Raw genomic sequence first — 25,140 nt, forward strand, 5'->3', positions numbered from 1 at the left:
CTAGAGAAAGGCCAAACTAAACCCATGATGAATGAATCCCTAGAAAGGCTGGTGACCGCTGCTGTAGTTGCTGTGGCAGGACAGGACTTGGCTCTGTCTGGCCCTTCTGAGCACATTCCTCCACAGCCTCCAGGTGGATTAGGACATTGTTTAAGCAACCACCCCATGTTTCATTCTGGCCTTCACAGCTTTCCTGATCCTCCAGGTCGGGCTGCGTCTCCAAACATGTCAGAGTGAGTCCCCTGCAGCAGATTAAACGCGATAGCGGCGAAGGCTAACGTCAGTCCAGATAAAGTATGGCTGCCTTTTCGTAAACACGCCACTGTAGGTAAATATATATATATATATATATAAAATAGATTTTTTTTCAGTGTATAAAAATCTACAAAAATGTATCCATATATTTTCACAATAACCAAACTGTGATGTTCTAGACTCTGACTGGGTCAGGTCAGAACATCTCCAAAACACCAGGTCTTGAGCGGTGTGGGATGTGGGGTGTGCAGTGGTCAGCACCTACCAAAAGTGCTCCAAGGAAGGACAACCGGTGGACTGGTGACAGGGTCATGGGTGCTTAATGCTCTCATTGATGCTCATGGAGGCCCCACCTCACAACCTACAGGACTTTAAGGTTCTGAAGGTGGTCAGACACCACAGGACACCCTCAGAGATCTTGCGGAGTCCATGCCTCAATGTACATCACTGTAAATGATCTTCATCTACAGCGGCTCCGGTCGGGGGGTGGATCTGCATATCAGGCAGCGAGTGAACGGTCAGTTCTTGAAGGTCTGAGACACTTTGACAAGAACCAAAGCATGCTGGTGGATCAGTGATGATGATCATGTTATGCTCAAAAACTGGAAATGTTCAAAAGCTCAATCCCAGAGAGAGAAACGGCACCGAATGTAACCATCCAGGCTAAATGGAAGCTAATCATCGAGCTGCTGATCCACAAAATTAACACGAGGCATGAGGGTGGTGGGGAGGTGGGGACGGAGGGGGGCAGAGGCAGATTCCTACTGTAAGATCTGTGGGCCCAGGACTTACTCAACCATGTAATTGGTGGCTCTCGGCTAAATGTTCCTCAGCCGCAGTTTTCATTGGGGGCAACCGCCACTCGCTACACCTGAATAGGGGGAATCTCCATGCCACTGAAGAGCTCGGTGTACCCGCAGGGAAAAGCTTGACAGGATTCCGTTTGAAATGAGAGCTACTTCAACTCTTCCCCTCTGACTTTTATTAAGAGGAGGATTTGGGAACAGTGGTGGGAATACGCTAACACTGCTAGCACTGCTGCACAGCATCTTTTACATTTACAGCATTCAGAGGCTGCTCATAGCCAGAGCTGCTCACAAGGTGACTTGTATTACAGAGGTGGGCCAACATAGCGTTAGGAATCATGCCCAAGTACTCGACCTTATTGGTGTAGTGCAGCACAGTCACCCAGACTGGAAAACGAACCCCAGTCTCCCACACAGTATGGTACCCCACTGGCTTTAGTTGGCCAATATTATTATTTATCTGAATTTTCAGTTCCTTAAAATCAATTTCAGTCACAAATGGTTAGACCCTACCTGCGTCATATTACTGAAGAGGTAATACATAAATACATACATATATATATATATATATAAATAATGTGTGTATATATATATATACACAAAATTCACTCTTCCCAGCCTGGCGCAGGTCTACAATTTTCTTCCCAGTGTCCTTCGACAGCTCTTTGGTCTTGGCCATGGTTAAGTTTGGATTCTGACTGTTTGAGGCTGTGGACAGGTGCCTTTTCTACAGATAACGAGGTTAAACAGGTAAAGATTGAGGACAAAAGAGTGTCTTAAAGAAGTTACAGGTCTGTGAGAGCCAAAATCTTGCTTGTTTGTGGGCGACCAAATACTTATTTTCCACCATAATTTACAAATAAATTCTTTAAAATTCCTACAATGTCATTTCTTATTTTGTCTCTCATAGTTGAAGTGTACCTATGATGAAAATTACAGACCTCTCATCTTTTTAAGTAGGAGAACTTGCACAATCAGTGGCTGACTAAATACTTTTTGCCCCACTGTATATAGATCATAGACACATGCTGCAGAAATAATTACAAAATTCTTTTATTTCCATTCCAAAGGCAATACTGTGAAGAAAGTCAATGATTTCCAGTTGTGAGATATTTCATGTAAAAAAAACAAAAAAAACAATTATAATAATTTGTCATTTCAATAATTGTGTTTGACCAAGTGCAATTTATTTGGGTCAAATGGAAAAGTGTAAATGTAACTTTACTCTTAATGCTCTTCATGAAAAACACAGGCAGACAATCACTGACCAGACAATAAGACTAAAGTCTTTAGTACCTTCCAGAACCGAAGTAAAGGACCCGAGAGGCAGCACCCTGGTTTCAGCGGCTAACACTACATCCAAAAACAATCGATGCTGGATTTCTGCACATGGTGTCACACACACACCTACACACACTTGTCAACACAACCCGGCTGCTGGATGCTTCTCCTCTCCCTGTAGTCTCTGAATAGGGCGTCTGCCTGCCTCCGTCCAGCTCCCGCTCCGGAAAGCTCAGGAAGGTCGGGAGCATCAGAGCTCCTGCTTGCTTTTGTTTGCTCGGTTGGCCGCGTTCTGGTCCTTCGTCGTCTTCTTCTTCTTCTTCTTGATGTCGTTTTGTTCTTTTCCCTTGCCATCCTTCTTGGCTGCTTTCCCGGGAAACACCTGTCCCTCCACGGTGACGTCCTCGCAGCGGTCCTGGTTGATCAGGAAGTCTTTAATCTCCCATGCGTAGCTGCCGTCGCGCAGCATGAAGATGACGCGGTTGGAGCCCACCACAAACCTGCCGGGAGGAAAACAGGCTGGATAATTCAATCAAATGAACCTTGATAGTTCGTGTTCCTGCTCAAATTAGCCAGAATTCATCACAGCAAATCATGTGAAAGACAAATCTGCAGTTATTCTGATCAAATCATCTGAGTTTAGATGATTTTAGATGATTTTTGCGTTACGCAGTTCTGGAGAGTGGCCTTGTTCCATGTCAAATTTAGCATGGGAATAACTTGTTGAGAACTAAGCATAAAGTCTGACAACTGTACGCCAATAAAGCATCATTTATCTGAAATAAATTTTTAAATATCCATCAACAAATTATCTATTAAAACTAACTATTATATAAAACCAGATTCCGTGATCGGACAGACGGAGCACTGTTTGCTTTACTTTGACATACAGAATAAAGAAAAACACTTCAGCTTTGATACAAAAGCTTTTATTTCTGATTAGAAGTGCTGATATGGTTAAAAAAAAGATCAATCACGATACTTATTATTTGTAGTATTGTAGAATTATGGTACATGATATGCATTAGAGATGGACCGATCCGTGTTTATTCTGTCAGCACAATCTAATTAATTACCCTTTTATCTGTAATGGAATATGAATCACTGAATTGATTGATTGACCAGTGGTGGCTCAGCGGTTCAATACTAGGGTTCAGCAAGCTGTTGGGCCCTAGAGAAAGACCCTTAATCCTCTTCGTGACTTTCAGCATGACTGTCACGGTCATTGTGTGTGTGTGTGTGTGTGTGTTCACTGCATGGATTAAACTCCATCTGTGTCCAACACTGATGGTGGATATGAGTGTCCTTTATTTACGGAGTAAATATGCACTAGTAGTGCCAGATAAAATAAAAATAATATAATAAATAATATAATAATAATAAAATAATAATAATAACAGTAAAAAATAATAATTTCATGCTGTTGGCCCGTGGTCCAGATTATCAGCCAAGCATAATCTTAACTGACTGTAAAATACGGCCATACTGCCAACATTAGGTCAAAATGTAATTAAAATATGATCAAGTTTGATGTGTTAAACATATTTTGGGTCATAATACACTCAGATTTGTATTAATCTGCTGAAATTAAATGTCTAGAAAGTGGCAAAACAAACTTAACTTTAGAATGTGAATCATAAAAACAAGAAAAACTGGCTGATGAGAACACCTGAGGGAGAGAGTTCCTATGCTAGGATCATTTTATCACCTTCCAGAAGTGAAACAGCAGACTCTCGACAAAGCGGTGGGTTCGAATAATTAGATTTATGTGAAAGTGAGCAATAATCCAAGCTCAGCAATCTTATAAATCCCAGCCCATCTCAACCTCAGAACTAAGGTACTTAGTACTCGTCAGTACTTTTCAGACACGAAAAAGTTCTAATCTGCTCCTCAAAGCTGAGCAAAATGTGGGACACAGTACCTCTGAACATCATAGTTGGCGTTGAAGAGGCTTCCCTGCCACAGGCTGGTGATCTCCTCAGTCTCCTTCTCTGTAGGATTTCCAGACACGGAGGCAAACACCATCAGAGTCTTCCCCTTCTTGGACATCTTCAGCAGTTCTTCGGGTCTGGATGGGTCCACTTTGGAGAAGTCAATGGGAGGAGGGGATCTTTTGTGCTCGGGTAAATCGCCCTCTTCGATGTCATCGTCCTTCTGTGGATGGAGAGGGTTTCGCACAAACGAGCGACATTAGCGGAAATAAACACTTAATTACTGCCAATATCTTATTCACATATACACTGCACATGGGACAAAAGTATTGGGACACCTGCTCATTCAAGGGTATTAATCCTGCTTTCGTTGGACTAGCTCTCTCTACTGTCCAGAGAAGAAGGAAGGCTTTCTATTAGATCTTATCGCTGATAAGAGCATTAGTGAGGTCAGGATGTTGGAGGACGATGATGACGATGTTGATGATCACCACCATACCTAATCACCATCCCCAACTCATCCCAAAAGTACTGGATGGAGCACCACCCTAAATCCACTGCTCCACAACTCAGTGCTGGGGGGGCTTTATACCCCTCTAGCCCACGCTTGGCAATAGGCAGCATGGTGCCAATAAGGGACTAGACAAGTGTGTCAGCAATGGGTGCAACTTAAAGAAGGGGTGTCTACAAACATTTTTGATCTGTAGTGCACGTGTCATACATACACACACACACACACATATATATATATATATATATATATATATATATATATATATATATATATATAGATAGAGATATTAATGTATATATATACACACATTAATATCTCTCTCTCTCTCTCTCTCTATATATATATATATATATATATATATACATACACACACACACACATATATATATATATATATATATATATATATATATATATATATATATATAGATAGAGATATTAATGTATATATATACACACATTAATATCTCTCTCTCTCTCTCTCTCTCTCTATATATATATATATATATATATATATATATATATACATACACACACACACACACACATATATATATATATATATATATATATATATATATATAGATAGAGATATTAATGTGTATATATATACACACATTAATATCTCTCTCTCTATATATATATATATATATGTGTGTGTGTGTGTGTGTGTGTGTGTGTGTCTATGTATATGTATATGTATATATATATATATATATATATATATATATATATATATAGAGAGAGAGAGAGAGAGATAAATAGATCTATAGCTTTATTATTTATTAAAGTAGTCAGTGATTAAACCTGGACTCTGACTCTCACTGTTAGCTAATTAGCTGTTAGCTTCACTGGGCTCACAGCGGTCCCCTCACCTCCCACTCCTCCAGCAGTCTGGCCATGTCCGCATCATTATAGTCCCGGATATCCTTCTTCTTCCTCGGCTTGGTGTCGCTGCAGTCCGTTACTGCAAAAAACAGCGAAATCAAACAAACCGAGATCAGGAGAAACCCCGCACCTCTGCTCCTGCCTGTGGGAGCCGCCATGATTCTACCCGGAGCTTTCTGATTGGCCCAGAACTTTACCACGTCAGAGCGGCGCGGCAATGTCCGTGACGTCACCCCCCAAAGAGATAAATACGTCTAGAAATTATATTTATAATAAATTATATTTAACTTTATACATTTTAAATGTGACGGCACATTATAAACGAATTTAAAAGATTATTATAATATTAATTATATTATATTAAAATTATATTAATATTAATTTATTTAAATGTAAACGTGAATGATTATTAAGTCTATTATTTCCTTAATTATATACTTAGGTCTATTAATTATTGTTTTATTTATTATTCTTAAATTCGAATTTAGATTATTTATTTCACTGCTGTCCAATGAAATGTTTAGTTTTCTGCTTCTGTAGTCTGTGTAAATAATTCTGGATGAATAGACCAATAGAAATGCTCTAAATGTCTTGGAATAAACTCTAATAATAAAACAGTTTTTAAAAGTTTACAAGTTTAGAACAATATGAGATTAGTACAGAGACAAATTAGTATTAATACTAATAGTATACTAATAGTATATAATAGTATTAATATTGCTAATACCGTATATCAGTGCCACCAAGTATTTATTTGTTATATATATTAAAAAACATTTTTCAGATGATTAGAATGATGAACAGGGCATTAGGTGTTTGCAGCAGGAAGCTAATATGATAGAATATAATATAAAATATTATTTACTGACAATAATGACCAAATATTACTGTACATTAATTCTGTTCTGTGAGAATTAATGTGTTGCATTAAGTTGTTTTGTATAAAAACTCATAATACATATAAAACATCATTAGAAATGTAATTCCAAATATTTGAATTGATGTACACAGTATATCATATGCTGTCATTCACAAACGTGTGTGTCCGAAATGTAAACTTTACACTTTACAGGAGAAGGAAAAACTTTCAGAACTTTTAATGGAAGTCAGTGGAGAAAGAGTTTACTCCAGGTCATTTTGGAGCGTTTCTATTGGTCCATTTATCATGAAACTCTGATCCAATATAAAGAACAACTGCCAGATTCTCATTATGGGGAAAAAATGGAGATACAAGGTTTGTTCTCCACTGCAGTGCACTGCACATTAGACTGCAGCTTATTCATAAAAATAATGACCAGGCCTTTACAGCCGTGCCCCAGCACTGAGGCAGTTCCACCTGCCCCAACCCCCCTGCCCCCCCCCCCCCACCCCCCCGACTGGGTCCACACAGGCTGCAGAATTATTTTGGTCTTATTTTCGGCTCCACTTCAGTGACCGGCCCCCTCCCTCCAGTGTGTCTGTGCATGGGAAGTGTACGAAGTGTGAGGCTCATTCAACAGAATCTGAACGGTTTCCTCTCAGGACACTCCACCCAAATGGCGCTGCGCCCTGCACAGCTGTACAACTGACAAAGCAGAACTTGTGGCCCTGCTGGAGCTGCAGAATTCAGCCTTCCAGGTCTTCTAGGTTGACGAGAAGAACTGATGATTTCTTAGAAGTGAGAAATTCATGGTTTTTAATTCAGTTGAGTTTTATTGAATAGGAACATGCAGCACTCAGCACCTCCCTAATTTTAGGATTAAGTTCTAGTTGGCAAACAAGGGTTATTTATATACCGTCACTGTCCTGCAAAAACCTTGAATCTCCATTTTTACCATTTTACATAATGTCTGTTTTCTTTTTTGCGGGGTGTGGGGGTTGTAATAGTTTTTATTTTTTTAATGATGAATTGACCAATAGAAACGCTCAAAAGACTTGGAATTAAACATTGTAATTAAATTGATATATTTATATTATTATAATGTTTTTATACAAAGTATTATTATATAATTCTTTATTAAAATATATATATTTGAAAAGCTGTAAAACTATACATTATATACTATATATTAGATATAACACTATAATATATAGTATAGAATAATATTATATACTATATATCATATAACTATAATATATATATATATATATATATAAAATATAGTATATAAACCAGACAACTGCCCAATCAGTATCTTATCGAGCTTTCCCATTGGTTAGGTCTTCACTGGAAGAAATGAAAAAACTTAATATGAGACATTTTCAGTAAATAATAATTATTGTACAATTGTACAATCAGTAATGAATTATCATCTGTTCTAATAAGCATAATGAAAGCAAATTCATGGCATTAAGTAGGGTTTTATTACAATGTTAATACTTATTGTGTGTGTGCATGCGTCTATGTGTGTGTGTGTATATATATATATATATAATATATTAATTACTATTGTGGGACATATTGTTAATTACAGTGTTATAAACCTACTTTCTTAGAGCCACAGAACCAAAGAATGAGAAATACACCAATTTTAATGTAATAATATATATAAATAATAATAAATAAAATAATAAAATAATAATAAAATAATAATAAAATGATATATAATGAACAAAATCTAAATAGGCACTGTTAGAAGGTGCTCAAGGCGTGTTATCATGTTATCATAAATCATCATCATCCCTGATACATTAATAATGTTTATCTCCACAGTACAGATATTTACCTGGATACATACATATATATATATATATATCTGCTGAGAATGGACCACCACCCCAATAATGTGGACCGTGTGAATGAGGAAGGGGGGGGGTAATAAACCGTACAGGGACCGAGAGATGACAGACGGGGTTTCTAATAAAGTGGCCTGTAAGAGTATATACCACAGTGCTCATGCAGCCACGCCCCCCAGCACCTGGATTGGCTCTTTGGCGTTGTTAACATTTCTTTTCGTCCAATGAGAAGTGAAGTAAAGCACGACGTCACCTTTTCCCCCTCAGCGCTCAAAGAGTCCGATTTCAGCGGCCGGGATCAAATCTTGTGGTTCTGAGACGCGCGCGGTGTTTTTCCGCGCGGTAGGGCGAGGCGACACAGGCGGGCTTAAAAACGAAAGCTAGATAGTTAAACTGCGAATATATCTACATATAGCTATCTATATATATATATATATTTGTATATAGACATATAAACATACATTATTATATTATCTTTAGTCGAATATATTTGAACATATATAGAAATATATATATTTCGATAGCTAGCATTAGTTAGCACTAGTTATCTAGCTAATATCCTGCTGTGGTGGGAATTACCCATCCGATCCGAACCGAACCTCAAGCTATTTAACGTAGTAATATATTAGCCAGCTAGCTAACGTCCTGACGTCGTGCAAACGTTTGCTCCATCCCCACGAACTGTTCTGGAAACGTGAGGTCGAAATTCCGCGCGGGCGGGCGCTCGCAACAACAACATTAGCGCTAGCCGCGGCTAGGCTAGCTACACTGAAGATTCACCAGCTTGTGGGGCTGAACATAGTGAAAGTAGAAGGCAGGAGGAGGCGAAAACATGTCGCAGGGGCCGAAAAGGGATTAAACAGGCAGGGGAAGGAAGGGGGGCGACGAAAGGCAGCTCCCCGGGCTTATTTTCGGCCGTACTTTGCGCTCACACCGGCTGCAGTCGACTCCCATACGCCGAGGCCTCTCTCTGGAAGCGGTGGGTTTCAGGAGGGGGTGAGGCAGCTTTTCATGTGGGGTTAGGAGGCTTCTTCTTGGAAAGAGAGCAGGATATGTGTTGTAAGTGGACGAATTGTGTTCAGGGAACCTCTCAAACAGGCTAAAGTGGATCCACTGTGAATGAAAATGCCTTTTTGAGGAGGGTAAACCTTCAAACCCTCATGCCTTTCTGTTTCCCTCCATGCAGTGTGAGGCAGCCACACCCTCCAGAGCTTCCTGATAGCAAGATGGTCAACTGAAAGCCGGGATATAAGGAGCTCGGGCAGGGTGCAGGTACCCCAGCCAGCTTTCCCCACTAGAGCAGATCCCTGAGAGAGAGAGAGGAAGAGAGAGAGATGGCCAGCAAGAGGGAGGACGGTTCTTGCGCTCTACGCCGGACGAGGATGTTCCCTGCTTCTGGCTGAGGACGGCCTATGGGACGGTAGATATGCCTAGTAAGGAACTGAGCCTTCACAAGCGGCTGGTCTACATCACGGGTTCGAGTGCGAAGAAGAAGAGGAGGAGGTTGAAAGTCGAGGAAGGTGTGGGAGGCCCACCTGGTAGCTGGAGGTCTCTCGGAGTCTCTCTTTATTTCGGAGGTCTCATGGGATGATGGTGCCGAAGGAGGCGAGACGTACCAGGCAGGCTGATCCGAACTGCCCCTGCAGCTTCTGCATTCAAACAGGCATGACCCTCGCCCTCACTTCGGACGGGTGGGTTACACTGGACGGGTCGTTTGAGCTCAGTCGTGCGTCGGATTCGGATCCGCGTCCTGCGACCGCGAGGAGGGCGGCTGGACCTTTGAGCGACACCCGTCTGCTCGGCGTGGTTTGAGAGTGTAATCGGATGTGTGTTATCATCTTGCACTTTGATTTTTGGGCTCTTTTTTGGGGGGGGGGGTTGCTTTTGTTCTGATTTCCTGTACTTTCTGTGTTCTGTGTTGTCGGACCAAGATTGACCAACCTGTGAAACTGTTCAGGTCTAGCATGATCCATGTGGTTTTGTGTAACGCACCTGCACAGTTAGGGTCAGTCCGCGTCAGTACTGAGCAGCGTAGAGTAAGCGAATTTACTGAAGGGATTTGTTTTTGTTAAATTTGCATCTTTAAAAGATCTTGACCTCATTTGCTCAAACTATTCCCACACCAGTACATGATCTCAGAGCGAGTGAAGTCGCATTATTACTTCTATTTTTCTGATTTTCACCAGTGTTTACCAAAATAATCCCATGTTGTGTACCTTTCTGAGCAATCCCATAGTGGACGTTAGGATATTTGCTGAAGGATATTACAGAAGACTCTTTCAAGGCCAGTTTCAAGTTGTTGTCCCAGAAGGTGTGGGATTATTTCTCGCTGAAGAAGAACCTTGTGTAAGTTATGAGTTTGTACCGTGAAAAGTGTGGCGTGGTCTGTGTTTTTTTGTACGACAAAGAAAATTCCAGACGGTAGCTCGACCTCCCTACTATGGCTAGTAGTGGCTCGGGGAAGTCAGATACTGAGGTTTCCACCAACATCCTGAGCGGCAGCTTGCAGCAAAGGAAAAGACTCTCCTCCATCTGCGACTCCTGCAAGGGCAAGATGCAGCTGGTGGCCGACCTGCTCCTTCTGTCCAGCGAGACCCGGCCGGTGGTGACCGCCGACGGCCAGCAGGTGGCGGAGACTTTCGACAAGTGCCGGGACACGGTGATCGCCAGGACGAAGGAGCTGTCCATCATCACTCACGACATCCAGAGCCAGCTCAACATGGGCAAGTTCCTGGAGGTTGGAGACCGCCTGGTGGAGATGGGCGACCTGGTGGTGTCTCTGACCGAGTTCTCGGCCCACGCGGCGTACTTGGCCGCCGTGGAGACCCCGGGCTCGCAGCCGGCCGTGCCCGGCCTGGTGGACCGCTACAAAGTGACCCGCTGCCGGCACGAGGTGGAGCAGACGTGCAGCGTCCTCCGGCTGACGCCTCTGGCCGACCTGACCCCGCAGCTTCTCCTGGAGGTGTCGCAGAACATCCTGAGGAACCTCACCACCCTCACGGATGCGTCGTCTCTGGCCAGTGAAAAATCCAAGGACCGATTCGCCAAGGAGCAGTTCAAAGCCAGCGTCAAGTGCATGAGCACCAGCGCCACGGCCTTGCTAGCCTGCGTGAGAGAGGTGAAGACCTGCCCGAGCGAGCTGTCGCGGAACCGCTGCGTCCTTTTCAGCGGCCCGCTGGTGCAGGCCGTCCACGCGCTGGTGGGATTCGCGACGGAGCCGCAGTTCCTGGGCAAGCCGGCCGCCCTCAACCCGGAAGGCAAGGCCGTGCAGACGGCCGTGCTGGGGGGCGCGATGAGCGTGGTCTCGGCCTGCGTCCTCCTCACACAAGGCCTCAGGGATATATCCCAGCACCCCGAAAACAGTGCCCAAATGCCGGGGTACCGGGAACGCCTACGGAACTCGGCCTGCGCCGTCTCCGACGGATGCACGCTGCTTTCGCAAGCGCTAAGGGAACGCTCCTCACCCAGAACTCTACCGCCAGTCAACTCTCATTCTGTGAATTAACGGATTGTAGCCCTTTTTTATTTTATTGTTGTGTTTATTTTTATTTTTTTAACATACCAAAGAGACTAATCAGGTTTAATCAATACACCCGTATTGTGTGATCCTATCGAGTGAATGTAGGGGGATGTGTCTGAAATTAAGGGCCTGTCATTAAGGGTTAGGCTGTATTTCGTATTTCAACCGTAGTTGCGAGGAGGTGGCCGGTTTTTCTTGCGCTGGATGTAATAAAAACCCTAGCCGAAACTGACAGACACCATTTCTAACTCGTGCTCACTCACTGGTAGCTGCAGATTTGTGTAAAATCACAGAGAGAATCCCCCAGAATTAACGACGACTAGCAGAAAAGTTTACCTCAGTCTTTTTTTTGTTTGTTTGTATTTTGGGCGTCTGAAAGCAGCAGGCGGAGCGGTGGTCGTAGCTTCGGCTTTTGACGCGTGTGATGGATGTTGGTGTGAATTTTTCTGATGGGTTGAAGCTGCTGTGAGTGCGTGCCATAGGTTTTACACTATTTACCAGACTTACAATAGCATTTTAATGTTTTTTTTTTTTTTCTTTTTTTGATCATGCATGTACTGGAGTATTTATTTCAACTTATTAAAGTGTTGTTTCTCATATGTGAGCGTTGTAACCTGTCTCCCTAAACTGTGAGGAAGGCCTCTAATCAGTATTCAGTTGATTACTGACCTCTTGAAAGCACAAATTCTATGTACTTTCTGATTTATCATACCGGAAAACAACAGAGCATCACCAAAATGATAAGGTGCCATAACTTTTGCACACGCCGTATTTTATGTTTTGATTTTTCTGATGTATTAAATTAAGCAAGTAAGTCAGAAAGTATGCATGCAAATGTGCAGAATTGTGTCGCTGTAGAGCAAATGTGTCTAAATGTGGAGATTTCTAATTGGGTAAAACAAAAATGGGGTCAAATCTATGTGTACTTCGCTGCTGTTTAATGAAAAACATGTATCTTGTCCATATATTTTGAATATTTTTTTTTTTCTCAATCCTTTGCGCTCCGTAGCTGCTCTGCACACTGTGTTAGTAACTCTGGATGAATGGACCAATGGAAATGCTCCAAAATGACACGCTGACTTTTTACATTGACTTCCATTGAAAGTTCAGAAGATGTTTTATCCCCTCCTGTAAAGTTGCCATTTTCAAGAACCACACTTCTACACATTTTAATACATAAATACTGACTTCGTTTAATATATTGGAAAGACAAGAACATCAAAAGTGGCATGTGCAAAAGTTACGGCGCCTTATAATGGTTAGGTTTGAGTGTTTTCCAGTAAATAATAATAAATGAGTACATAAATAGGAATTGGGCTCTACTATGTACCATATGTTCCTTTGGGGGTCCAAACTATATATAACCGTATATAACTATATATATATAGTGTGTGTATGTATGTATGTATGTGTATATATATATATATATATATATATATATATATATATATATATATATATACACACATTATAAACCTGGATAAAATAGGGGAACTATTATTATTATAGTTTATTATTACAACATGTCATTCGCCCTTTGGGTATATATATATATATATATATATATATATATATATATATATATATATATATATAGTTATATATAATTTTCTATATAGTTTCATATATATATATATATATATATTCAGTATATAAACTTTTAGTTATAAAAACTTTATAGTTGTAAGTCAGTTAGGAATTAGGCTCTACTATGTACCATATGTTCCTTTGGGGGTCCAAACTATATATAACCGTGTATAACTATATATATAGTGTGTGTATATGTATGTATATATATATATATATATATATATACACACACACACATATATACATACATATATATATATATAATTTATAAACTTTATAGTTGTAAGTCAGTTAGGGACCCCATTGTGACAAGAGGGGAACTATTATTATTATTATAGTTTATTATTATGACTATTAGTGGGGTCTCAGCTAGGATGTTTGATCAGGGTCTCAAAAAACATTCTTAACACCAATTTTCAGGTCATTTTGGACTATTTCTCGTGGTCTTTGGTTCTTAGTGTCTTAAAGTGCTCACACAACAGAAAGGGCAGCTGGGTTTTTAAGTGGTAAAGAAAAAACTTAATGAATTTCGCTGGGTTTTTGATAAGACACTGTTAACCAAATGAGGTCAGCACAACACTGACAAGGTTTTTTAACAGAAGGTTTAACGATTCATGTGGCTGTAATGCAGTTATTTATGAATAGAGAGATAAGCCAGAATAATATACTGGATTTTATCAAGGTAATTTAATTGGATTGCTGTCGTAGCACGTTGGAATAACGTCACTGCAGAGGCGCTAGGCCTTGTTTCGCTGATTTTAGTGCAGTTATCGACTTATTTATGTGTTTTACCTCATTTTAAAACCGGCTGCTGTTTACAATGTGTGGAAATTCCTTCATAAACAGGCCGTGGAGGAGGTGGAAGGAGTTAAGTCGTACCCCACTGACCTCCCTTAAAAGCTTTAGGAAAGAGTTAGAATTCTAGAAGTTGGTTCCTCTTGTGTTAACTATCGTTAGGTACTGAGGACTGAGAGTCTGTGAGTTAGAGACGGCCAAACCTGCAGCAATATCCCCCTCAAATTCCCTCCGTTCCAAGGTTCATCCAGATTCTGCCTTTATTTACGTGGATATTTGATTTTTGGTATTTTGGGCCTCCTTCCCACTTTTCCAGGAGGGCCTGGGAGTCTGTATTATCAGTATTTTCATGAGGTGTGGATCAGCAGGGTTAACCCCAATAATGTGTCGGCCTTTGAAGAGCGCTCGAGCCCATATCCTACCTAAAGTGGGCCTTGATGTGTTCCATTTGTTATCACAGCCTGCGATAAGCCTCCCTCCAGCTCGAACCCAGGCCTCCACCCCACACGTGGAGCAGCACCCCCTCCACATGGCTGCGGACCGGGTCACCCGCAGGCTCACTGTAGCAGTGATGGTATTCCGGCCTCCTCTTGTATTTGGTCCGTTTTTACTGATGGATGTTCAATCCATCGCAGACTTGAGTCTTAAAGGGGAATTCCATCGATTTCCGAAAATGTCTGGATAATTCAGCGGCCGAGACGTAAACAACTCCTCAAAGTGGTTTTGGTGTGAAATGGTTTATTATGGAGAAATCTGCCGACTCAGATTCCTCTACAGTGGTGGTGAATGGAACCGGACGTTGGTCGCCATGGCTACAACACAGATCTAGCCACCTTATTAACTAACGAATCCCACCAGGGAATCTTCATGCATCACAGAGTCTTATAGGGAATGTTGATGATGGTAAAACAGCAGCAAACCTAAAAAAAAATGACGTATGTTTTATTTAGGGACTATTTTTTGGCGCATGACGCCCGGCGTGACCTTTCACCACCACTGTGAGCGTTTCTGATGGGGTACGTCTACATCCTCACCATGTATTGATGCAGCATGTGCTGTATTAGGTGTATTAATCGATGGAGAATATTATTCGATTATTGGCTGCTATTTTAGTCATTAACTTCTTTAAATGATTAAGATATTTCGTTTTATGAGCCTTTGATCCGCCGGTGGGCCGAAAGTGTTACTACCAGAGAGCAGCCCCACCGTACCAGGCCCCTGCACCGTATTGTGTGATAAGCCTTGGAGTGTTGAAGGGGTTAATCTACGTTCATCCATTTTTAGTGGAGGATTTTCCAATTTCTATTTTTAGCCAATCAGGAGCCGCGACCATCTGCATGCTTTTTGAGCCGAGTGCTCTGCGTCTGTCTGGCTCTCCGAGGGCACCCGCATGCCCCAACAATGAGCCAGGATCCTTAGTCCTCTTCCTCCCCACATGGTGAAGCCCGGCCTGTTAGTGCACAACAGGAAACCGAACAGCCTCTGCTATCAGGAGGCGCTTCCTTCACAGCGCAAAATGTCGGAGTAATAATTTCAACCGTGGTTTCGCCCATTTCCTGCTACAAAGGAGGGACGTTAAGGGCCCATCCCCGACCAACAATGCGACTGGTTGCCATCCAGCTGTGCGGTCGGGGAGGGGGGGGGGGGGTTCTGATCTGAGATCAGGTTGCAGAGTCTTTTCAAATAAGAAACTGCAGCTGGGAGTTCGCGGGTGCGAGCCGGGGCTGTGAGGGGGCATCGATCTGGAGGTGGGATTCAGGTGCTCTGGTTTTGCAGTGTTAGAATCTAGAGTATTGATTATAATCAATAATAAATGTATTGGGGTTTGTGCTCAGATTTTGGACTAAAGTATGTGGACACTCTTTTAGCCAAATGTATTGGATGAGCTTTTAAACCAGACATCTTTTGGGCAAAAGTTTGTGGACACAGCGCTCTATTAGCCAACCGTGTTGGAATGAGCACCTGTGCAAAGGTTTTGGCATCCCACAATTTAGCCAAAAGTTTGTGGACACAGCTCTATTAGTCAAATGTATCAGATTAGCTTTTAAACCAGCCATCTTTTGGGGAAACGTTTTGGCATCCCACAATGTAGCCAAAAGTTTGCGGACACTGCTCTATTAGCCAAGCGTGTTGGAATGAGTGTCTGTGCAAAGGTTTTGGCACCCTACTTTTTTGCCTAAAGTTTGCGCACACAGCTCCATTAGCAAAAGATATTGGGAAAGTGTCTGTGAAAAGGTTCTGGCACCCCACAATTCAGCCAAAAGTTTGCGGACACAGCTCTATTAGCAAAACATGGTGGAATGAGCGTCTGTGCAAAGGTTCTGGCATCCAACAATTTAGCCAAAAGTTTGCGGACACAGCTCTATTAGTCAAATGTATCAGATTAGCTTTTAAACCAGACATCTTTTGGGCAAAAGTTTGCAGACACAGCTCTATTAGCCAAACATATTGGATAAGTGTCTGTGCAAAGGTTCTGGTACCCCACAATTTAGTCATAAGTTTGCGGACACAGCTCTTTTAGCCAAACGAATTGCATGAGCTTTTAAACCAGCCATCTTTCTGGTACCCCACAACTTAACCAGAAGATGGTGGACACAGCTCTATTAGCAAAACATGGTGGAATGAGCGTCTGTGCAAAGGTTCTGGCATCCAACAATTTAGCCAAAGGTTTGTGGACACAGCTCTATTAGCCAAATGTTTTGGATGAGCTTTTAAACCGGCCATCCTTTGAGCAAAAGTTTTGGCACCCCACGTTTTACCACACACCTATAGCATGGCAATACCTTAGCAACCACCTTGACTTAACAAACAACAGCAACACCACAGCAACCACCTGAAATGCCCTAACAACCAGAGAGAACCAATTCAGCAGTTCAGCCAATGCACTTTTTCTTTAGTTATCGTGGTGGTGGTAATCTACATAAACAGATACACTGTCCCACCAGACGTTCTAATACAAAGAAACCAGAGATGCCCCCCCCCCCCCCCCCCCCCCACATCCATTGCTGTCATGCAAAAATGTCTCTTGATCTCTATGCTGGTAGAACCAGTATTCAACACCCTGGTCTTTGTCTTTGTCACCATCTGCCTGCAACTGTCACTCATTCGAGAGGTAACGCGACACTGGAGCGAAGAATAAGACGAGGGCAGTCATTATTTATGGAAGATCCTGATCAAATAACAGGGTGGAGCACTGACATGTGCACGTTACACGAGGTTTCACTGCTGTAGAACATTCTTAAAACCGAAGGACCTTGAATGGTTCTTGACTTAGACATATGTTTCTTGGCCTACATGCAGGTTTCTAGGGAACTTCTTGGCATTGAGCATTGTGAAGAGTTTCTTTAAGCTTTCCTCCACCCTCACACATCTCGCTTCCAACCTTAAAGAAGGTTCTTTAACTCCTTAGACTCTGTATGTGAGTCCAGACTTCAGTTCTTCATTACTCTGAAGTACTGTCATAGTCGCAAAGGCCCTAGAATAGATTCAAGGGGGGTTCAAGGGATTATGAGGCCAAAGGGGTTCATCGATGGCTTTTCTCCTAGGAGAAAAATATGGTGTGATGAGTGAAAGAACAGCTGGCCTTTAGGAGGACCCATAGTAACCCCTGGCAGTATCCAGGGATGAATGTCAGTCTTGTGAGATTTGATACCTAAAGCCTATCAGTTGTGCGCTGTTCCGTTCCCATGGAAACCACACCTGACATTTGGTACTCCGGTGTTCAGGGAGCGGGTCAGTCTAGCTGCAGGAGCGATGTACAGACACAGTAGAATGTCAAAAGTATTGGGACACCTGCTCTTTCATCGTTTCTTCCGAAATAAAAACCAGTCTCTACTGTCCAGGGAAGAAGGCTTTCTACTAGAGTTTAAGAGAAGCATTGCTGTAAGGATTTGATTGCATTCAGCAATAAAAGAATTAGTGAGGTCATGATGGTCATTGGACGATTGATCACCACTCCACCTCGTCATCCCCAACTCCTGAAATCATCCTAATCAAAACCACCATCATTCCAGAGAACACAGTTCTTCCACTGCTCCACAGCTCAATGCTGGGGGGCTTTATATACCCCTCTAGCCCACACCTGGCATTAGGCAGCATGGTGCCAATAGGTTCATGCTGATCAGCTTTGGGGAGTCCTATTCTATTGGCAGTACTTCTTCTCTACAGGGACTAGACCAGCTGCGTGTGTGTGTGTGTGTTTGGGCATTTGCACATCTGCGTCAGCAACGGGTGCAACTTAAAGTAGCAGAATGCATTCATTCGAAGGGGTGTCCACAAACATTTGTCCAAATAGTATATGCAAAACTAGCTGACTGCACCGAACTCTGAGCCCTTTAAAAAATGTCTTGTGAGGTCATTTGTGGGAGCATGCACACCCCTGTGCCAGTTGTCGGCCTTGACATCTGTCCTGTATATTCAAGTCCGACCAGCCGTGATTCCTCCCAGCCTAAAAGGCAAGGAAAGCTGGCGGCGCTTCAAACCCGGGCTGAAATTCCTCTTCCTTCCTTCTCCTTTGGCTGACTCTCAGAGCACGGCCTGCGGCGCGTTTGCCCTCCTGCACCTCTTGCGCCATATCTGGCTTTGTCGGGGCTATTCTTATTTCTCAGTTCGGGTTCCTCTGGCGCATGTTCCACAGTAGCCTCTTTGTGTGGCTCACGCCCAACAGCTCCGAAAGCTTCAGCATCGGCCATGTGGTCTCATGTTTGGAGAGAAAGCTCGGTGGAATAGCGAGGCCGGCCCTTTTCCCACCCCACCCAGTGTCCGGCTCCTTCTGCAGAAACCCATCTCTGCTCTGGGCGGACCTCCTCTCTATTGTCTCCGTCGGCCCTGGGGAAGGTCAGGGGTCAAGTGGGACACACTGCGTCAGTACAGGATCTATTGTTTTCCCAAAAAAGAGCTCCACAGGTGGAGATGACGGGACCGGATAACTCCGTCCAAGTGCAGCGGTCACCTAATTAATTAACCCTTTACAGTCAAATCCCAGTCTCGAGGGGTATGCCAATATTGGACACTGTACATGGGGCCTAGATGGGACCCATGTCAGATTAGGGTGGGCTGAGACGATGGAACCCATTTGGGAAGCCCATCGTGGAGCTGTGGAGCTGCGTTCTCCGCTCTCCAGTACCTTTGGGATGAGCTGGAGTGGCAAAACTAGTAATCCACAGTCTGGGTTATGAGATCCCTACCTCACCACTGCTTTATTAGTTTAATGAATGCAATCAAATCCTCACAACAATGTTCCAAGATATAGTGTAGGGCTTTCTGAGAAGACTAGAGGATGTTACTGCAGCAAAGGAGGGCACCCTCCCACTGGTTTCATTAGAAACGCTGGGTCCACAAACCCCCACAAACCCAGTGTTTCAGTGTGTGAGGGAGGCCGGGCAGACGGTGGGCTGCCAAACTCAGACTGGTTACAAGGTGTGTTCACTTGGAGCTTTATTGTCTGGGAGAAGGAAACATGATCTGAGAAGCAGCTTTGTGAAAGCAGAGGCCTCTGTCAGCAACCCGATCTGAAAGGATCAGCCCTTCCTGACCGGGGGTGAGGCAGCAGGTTCACTCATTAATGAGCGAGAGCTGAGGAGAGCACAAGCCTGGTTAACCCTTAACAGGCCAGAGCAGTGCTGGGCCAAGGTGTCCAGGGGCGAAACCTGGGGCTTATTTAATCATAAGAATGATGATGATGATGATGATGATAATAATAATAATAATAATAATAATAATAGAAATAATAATAATAATAATAATAATAATAATAATAATAATAATAATTTATATTGCTTGTCCAATGAAAATCACATATCTCCATTTTTGTATATTTTACATTTTCTCTGTGCTTTAAACCCTGTAGCTACAATGTGTACAATAATTCTGAATTCTGGAATAATGGACCAATAGAAATGCTCTAAATAAACTTTATTTAAAATAAACAATTTTCTATTGACTTCCAATCAGAGTTAATGATGTATAATGATGTATGATATCTATATATATCTATATCTATATATATAGTCTCTCTTGTAAAATCACAATTTTGGAGATACAAGTTTTTCATTGTACAACAACTATATATATATATATATATATAGAGAGAGAGAGTTCTACTTTCGGACATGTACTCCATGTTTTATTTAAATAAGGATATCAGTGGCTTCATCAGCGCTGCAGCTCCTTTCTTGTACCTTGACATCCGCTGGGCTGTTAATGAGAACCAGCAGAAAGACCCTCCTATGGGAACATTCTCCTCGAATGATGTCATAAGCCCTCCTTTCTTTTGCCTAACAAACATAAAGCATTTATATGCAATCATATGTGTTACCCTGGGAACTGCATGCCTACAGTAAAAAAGAGCCAAGCAGAAGAACCAAGAGTCCTTCAGGCCTGGAAACAGACCAGCGGCAGTGTAGGGTCTTCTCTTCCACATACAGTTACAAATGTGACTCTATATAACTCTATATAAACATAAAGTCAGTGGTCAGTGAGAGTGTCTACCTGTAAAACTCTTCTAAAATGTAATATAAAATACAACAGCGCCATCAGATGGTAGAGTGAGAGGATTACACTTAAAGAACACTCTGAATGATGCATCCAAAATGTCCTGACCATCTTCTTCAGCTTTTGGTCTCCCCTACCGAACCCACCTGCAGTTTGAGAGAAGATCCTCTTGGCAGGGCTTTGATGTTGCTCACAAACTTTCCATACACTTTATACTCTACTTTATATTATATTATATTAATATAGTTATGCTGGTTAAGTCACTCTCTTATAGTGTGACTCCTACCTGCGACATAAAGGGTGTAGCAGTTACATGTCCCAGGTAAGGAGTGATGGAGAACTGCTAGTTGTCATTTCACCCAGCAGAGGGAGCCACAGTACAAAAGTACTGGCATGTAATGCTCCACGATAAAGCAGTGTTTTACACCAATCAGCCATAACATTAAACCACTGCCAGGTAAAGTGAATAACACTGATCTGGTTCCAGTGGCTCCTGACAAGGGGTGGATCTACATATTAGGCAGCGAGTGAACAGTTCAGTCAGTTCTTGAAGGTGATGAAGGTGATGAAGGTGATGAAGCAGGAAAAATGAACAGGCGTAAGAATCTGAGACACTTTGCCAAGAACCAGACTGTGATGTTCTAGACGATGACTGGGTCAGAACATCTCCAGAACATCAGCAAGTAGGTCTTGTGGGGTGTCCACTGACCAATGCAGGTTTCTAATGGTGTGGTGGTTTTCCACCATTCTGAAGAACATTCAGAAGTGTTCAGTGTCTACCTGTAATTTACTCTATATAACATTAGAATAAACCCAAATAAACATAAAGTCAGTGGTCAGTGAGAGTGTCTACCTGTAATTAACTCTATATAACATTAGAATAAACCCAAATAAACATAAAGTCAGTGGTCAGTGAGAGTGTCTACCTGTAATTAACTCTATATAACATTAGAATAAACCCCAATAAACATAAAGTCAGTGGTCAGTGAGAGTGTCTACCTGTAATTAACTCTATATAACATTAGAATAAACCCCAATAAACATAAAGTCAGTGGTCAGTGAGAGTGTCTACCTGTAATTAACTCTATATAACATTAGAATAAACCCAAATAAACATAAAGTCTGTGGTCAGTGAGAGTGTCTACCTGTAATTAGCTCTATATGACATTAGAATAAACCCAAATAAACATAAAGTCAGTGGTCAGTGAGAGTGTCTGCCTGTAATTTACTCTATATAACATTAGAATAAACCCAAATAAACATAAAGTCAGTGGTCAGTGAGAGTGTCTACCTGTAATTAACTCTATATAACATCAGAATAAACCCAAATAAACATAAAGCCTGTGGTCAGTGAGAGTGTCTACCTGTAATTAGCTCTATATAACATTAGAATAAACCCAAATAAACATAAAGCCTGTGGTCAGTGAGAGTGTCTGCCTGTAATTTACTCTATATAACATTAGAATAAACCCAAATAAACATAAAGCCTGTGGTCAGTGAGAGTGTCTGCCTGTAATTTACTCTATATAACATTAGAATAAACCCCAATAAACATAAAGTGAGTGGTCAGTGAGAGTGTCTACCTGTAATTAACTCAATATAACATTAGAATAAACCCCAATAAACATAAAGTGAGTGGTCAGTGAGAGTGTCTACCAGTAATTAGCTCTATATATCATTAGAATAAACCCAAATAAGCATACCGTCAGTGTTCAGTGAGAGTGTCTACCTGTAATTAACTCTATATAACATTAGAATAAACCCAAATAAACATAAAGCCAGTGGTCAGTGAGAGTGTCTACCTGTAATTAACTCTATATAACATTAGAATAAACCCAAATAAACATAAAGTCAGTGGTCAGTGAGAGCGTCTACCTGTAATTAACTCTATATAACATTAGAATAAACCCAAATAAACATAAAGTCAGTGGTCAGTGAGAGTGTCTACCAGTAATTAGCTCTATATAACATTAGAATAAACCCAAATAAACATAAAGGCAGTGGTCAGTGAGAGTGTCTACCAGTAATTAGCTCTATATATCATTAGAATAAACCAAACTGTGATGTTCTAGACAACGACTGGGTCAGAACATCTCTAGAACATCAGGCAGGTCTTGTGAGGTGCCCACTGAACAATACAAGGTTCTAATGGTGTGATGGTTTTCCACCATTCTGACCAGGTGAAGAGACGGTTAAGCATCCAGAGGGTTCTTTGAGTTGTCAAGGTTGCATATAGAACCATTGCCTTTCTGAAGAACCCTTAAAGAACCAATCAAATCCAGGCCGATTCTCAGTTTCTCTTCAGTCAGATGTTTGTACCCAATAATATATATATATATATATATATATATATATATATATATATATATATATATATCACTGTACTGCAGTGTGTGTGTGTGTGTGTGTGTGTGTGTAGGGTTCAGTCCATGATGTGTTTATTTAGAGATTCCTGTCTGCCCAGTGATTCATGCATGCAGGGTTGTCTACACTGGCTGCTTTCAGGGCAGGAGTGTGTGTGTGTGTGTGTGTGTGTGTGTGTGTGTGTGTGTGTGTATGAGTTCTGGGCCGGTTAGAGTGCTGAGGTTAATCAGGGGAGAAATTCTCCTCCAGCCGCTTTAATCCCACATCCACTCTAACGTAAACAGAGGCAGTGGACACACAGGCAGCCTTCATACACACTTCTAGACTATGGAAAGGTGCGTGGTCAGCTGTGGTCAAGCCCAGGTTCTTCAGGTTCTTCACTTTTCAGGGTCAGAGCTCCACCCTTACCTTCATTAGAGCTTCAGTTCTTTTCAGGAGACTGACTTTTCGGTTTCCGTGTGGCCGAATGTCTCCGAAGGTGTCCTGCTGTGGTATCTGGACACTTTCAGATCTTCAGCAGATCCGTTACGTCCTGTAAGTTGGTGGTGGGACGCCCATGAGGTCGTCAATGATCCTGCACATGACAGCTTGCCCATTACCCTCCAGAACTGACTCACTACTCACTACTGGCTGCCCAATAGATCAGGAGCCACTGGAACCAGATCGCTTTAAGGAGTCCCACAGGGTTCTATGTTAGGGCCTATGAAACTGATGGTAATTCTGACAGTAATGTAGTTATGAAAGGGAAGAAAATGTGTCTAAGAGGTTTTTATGATTATTATTTGTGGAGCTTTAGAGCATTTGGGTGGTGGCTCCAACGTTAACAAGTGTTGGTGGCATCCTGCTGCATTCTGTGGAGCTCCTCACCCTTCCGCCTGTTGCCAGGACAGAGTATGTGGAGTCTGGAATGGTAGGAATGGCACTGGGACGGCTGCAGGATTAGCTCTTAGTGTACCGGCAGTAGAGTAATTGCACATATCGTACAGTGGTGCGGCCCGGGCGTGGAAGCTCGGCTGCTTGAAGGCTTCGGTAGTAAAAAAACGGGCCGCTGGTTACGACCTCTTCCGAATCGGGCTTTTTAAAAATAGTCGCGGAGACGTTTCAGGAAAAAGCAGCCCACAGCCATCCCAGACCATCCCAGACAGGCTGTAAAGCAGGCAGTGCAGCAACGCTAGCTAGCAAGATACACAATATGTCCAGATATTTGTGGACACCCTTTCTAATAAAGTTTGCTTAAGCTGCACCCATTGTTGACACATGTGTGCAAATGCACACACACAGCTTGTCTATTCCCTGTAGAGAAGAAGTACTGCCAATACAATAGGACTCTCTGGAGCAGATAATAAACATCAGGGACCTATTGGCACCATGCTGCCTAATCTCAGGTGTGGGCTAAAGGGGTACATAAAGCCCCCCCAGCATTGAGCTGTGGAGCAGTGGAGGAACTGTGTTCTCTGGAATGATGGTGGTGGAGCTCCATCCAGTACTTTTGGGATACTGAGTTGGGGATGATGAGGTTGGTAGGTGATCATCATCCAACATCCTGACCTCACTAACTCTCCTGTCGCTGAATGCAATCAAATCCTCACACCAATGTGGCTCCAAAATCTAGTAGAAAGTCTTCTTCCCTGGACAGTAGAGACAGTCACTCCAACAAAAGCAGGAGAAGCTCTTTTAATACCCTTGATTTCAGAAGAAGCAGTGAATGAACAGGTGTCCCAATACTTTTGTCCATATATTGTAAGTAGTGAACGCGGGAACTGAGCTTTTCTTGAGACGCTCTGTTAATAAATTCAGCCCTCACTGTGGAATGACTGGGTGGAACGTTTGACGGAACGTAGAACGTCTGAAAATCTAGAGCATGCTGTTACGGGTTACAGTCAGAATGCCCTCAGTGAATGCTAATAGCGCTAATAGCTAGAAGCGGCCCTGCTCAGATGACCGCTGTAGCGGCCTGCTCTGGAGAAAAGGAGCATTGTGAAACAGAGA

At 42.3% G+C, this 25,140-nt stretch overlaps 2 protein-coding genes across 3 annotated transcripts; one reads left to right on the top strand and one right to left on the bottom strand.

The window, feature by feature from the left end:
- Positions 1 to 2,123: 2,123 nt before the first annotated feature.
- On the bottom strand, positions 2,124 to 5,840 carry mesd (mesoderm development LRP chaperone). Its single transcript, XM_072660632.1, has 3 exons — positions 5,663 to 5,840; positions 4,264 to 4,496; positions 2,124 to 2,842 (listed from the first exon to the last, which is right to left on the bottom strand). The coding sequence occupies exons 1-3, from the start codon at positions 5,831 to 5,833 to the stop codon at positions 2,593 to 2,595; spliced, it is 654 nt and encodes a 217-aa protein (XP_072516733.1). The 5' UTR covers positions 5,834 to 5,840; the 3' UTR covers positions 2,124 to 2,592.
- A 3,299-nt stretch (positions 5,841 to 9,139) lies between these two features.
- On the top strand, positions 9,140 to 12,509 carry tlnrd1 (talin rod domain containing 1). Of its 2 annotated transcripts, none has more exons than XM_072660630.1 (2): positions 9,140 to 9,449; positions 9,577 to 12,509. In XM_072660630.1, the coding sequence occupies exon 2, from the start codon at positions 10,831 to 10,833 to the stop codon at positions 11,893 to 11,895; it is 1,065 nt and encodes a 354-aa protein (XP_072516731.1). In that variant the 5' UTR covers positions 9,140 to 9,449; positions 9,577 to 10,830; the 3' UTR covers positions 11,896 to 12,509. The 2 variants fall into 2 exon arrangements, with proteins under 2 accessions (XP_072516731.1, XP_072516732.1); XM_072660631.1 differs by having other exon boundaries at positions 9,140 to 9,369.
- The last annotated feature ends 12,631 nt before the right edge of the window (positions 12,510 to 25,140 follow it).

Source organism: Salminus brasiliensis, chromosome 17 (assembly GCF_030463535.1).
Source record: "Salminus brasiliensis chromosome 17, fSalBra1.hap2, whole genome shotgun sequence".
Classification (NCBI taxonomy): Eukaryota; Metazoa; Chordata; class Actinopteri; order Characiformes; family Bryconidae; genus Salminus; species Salminus brasiliensis.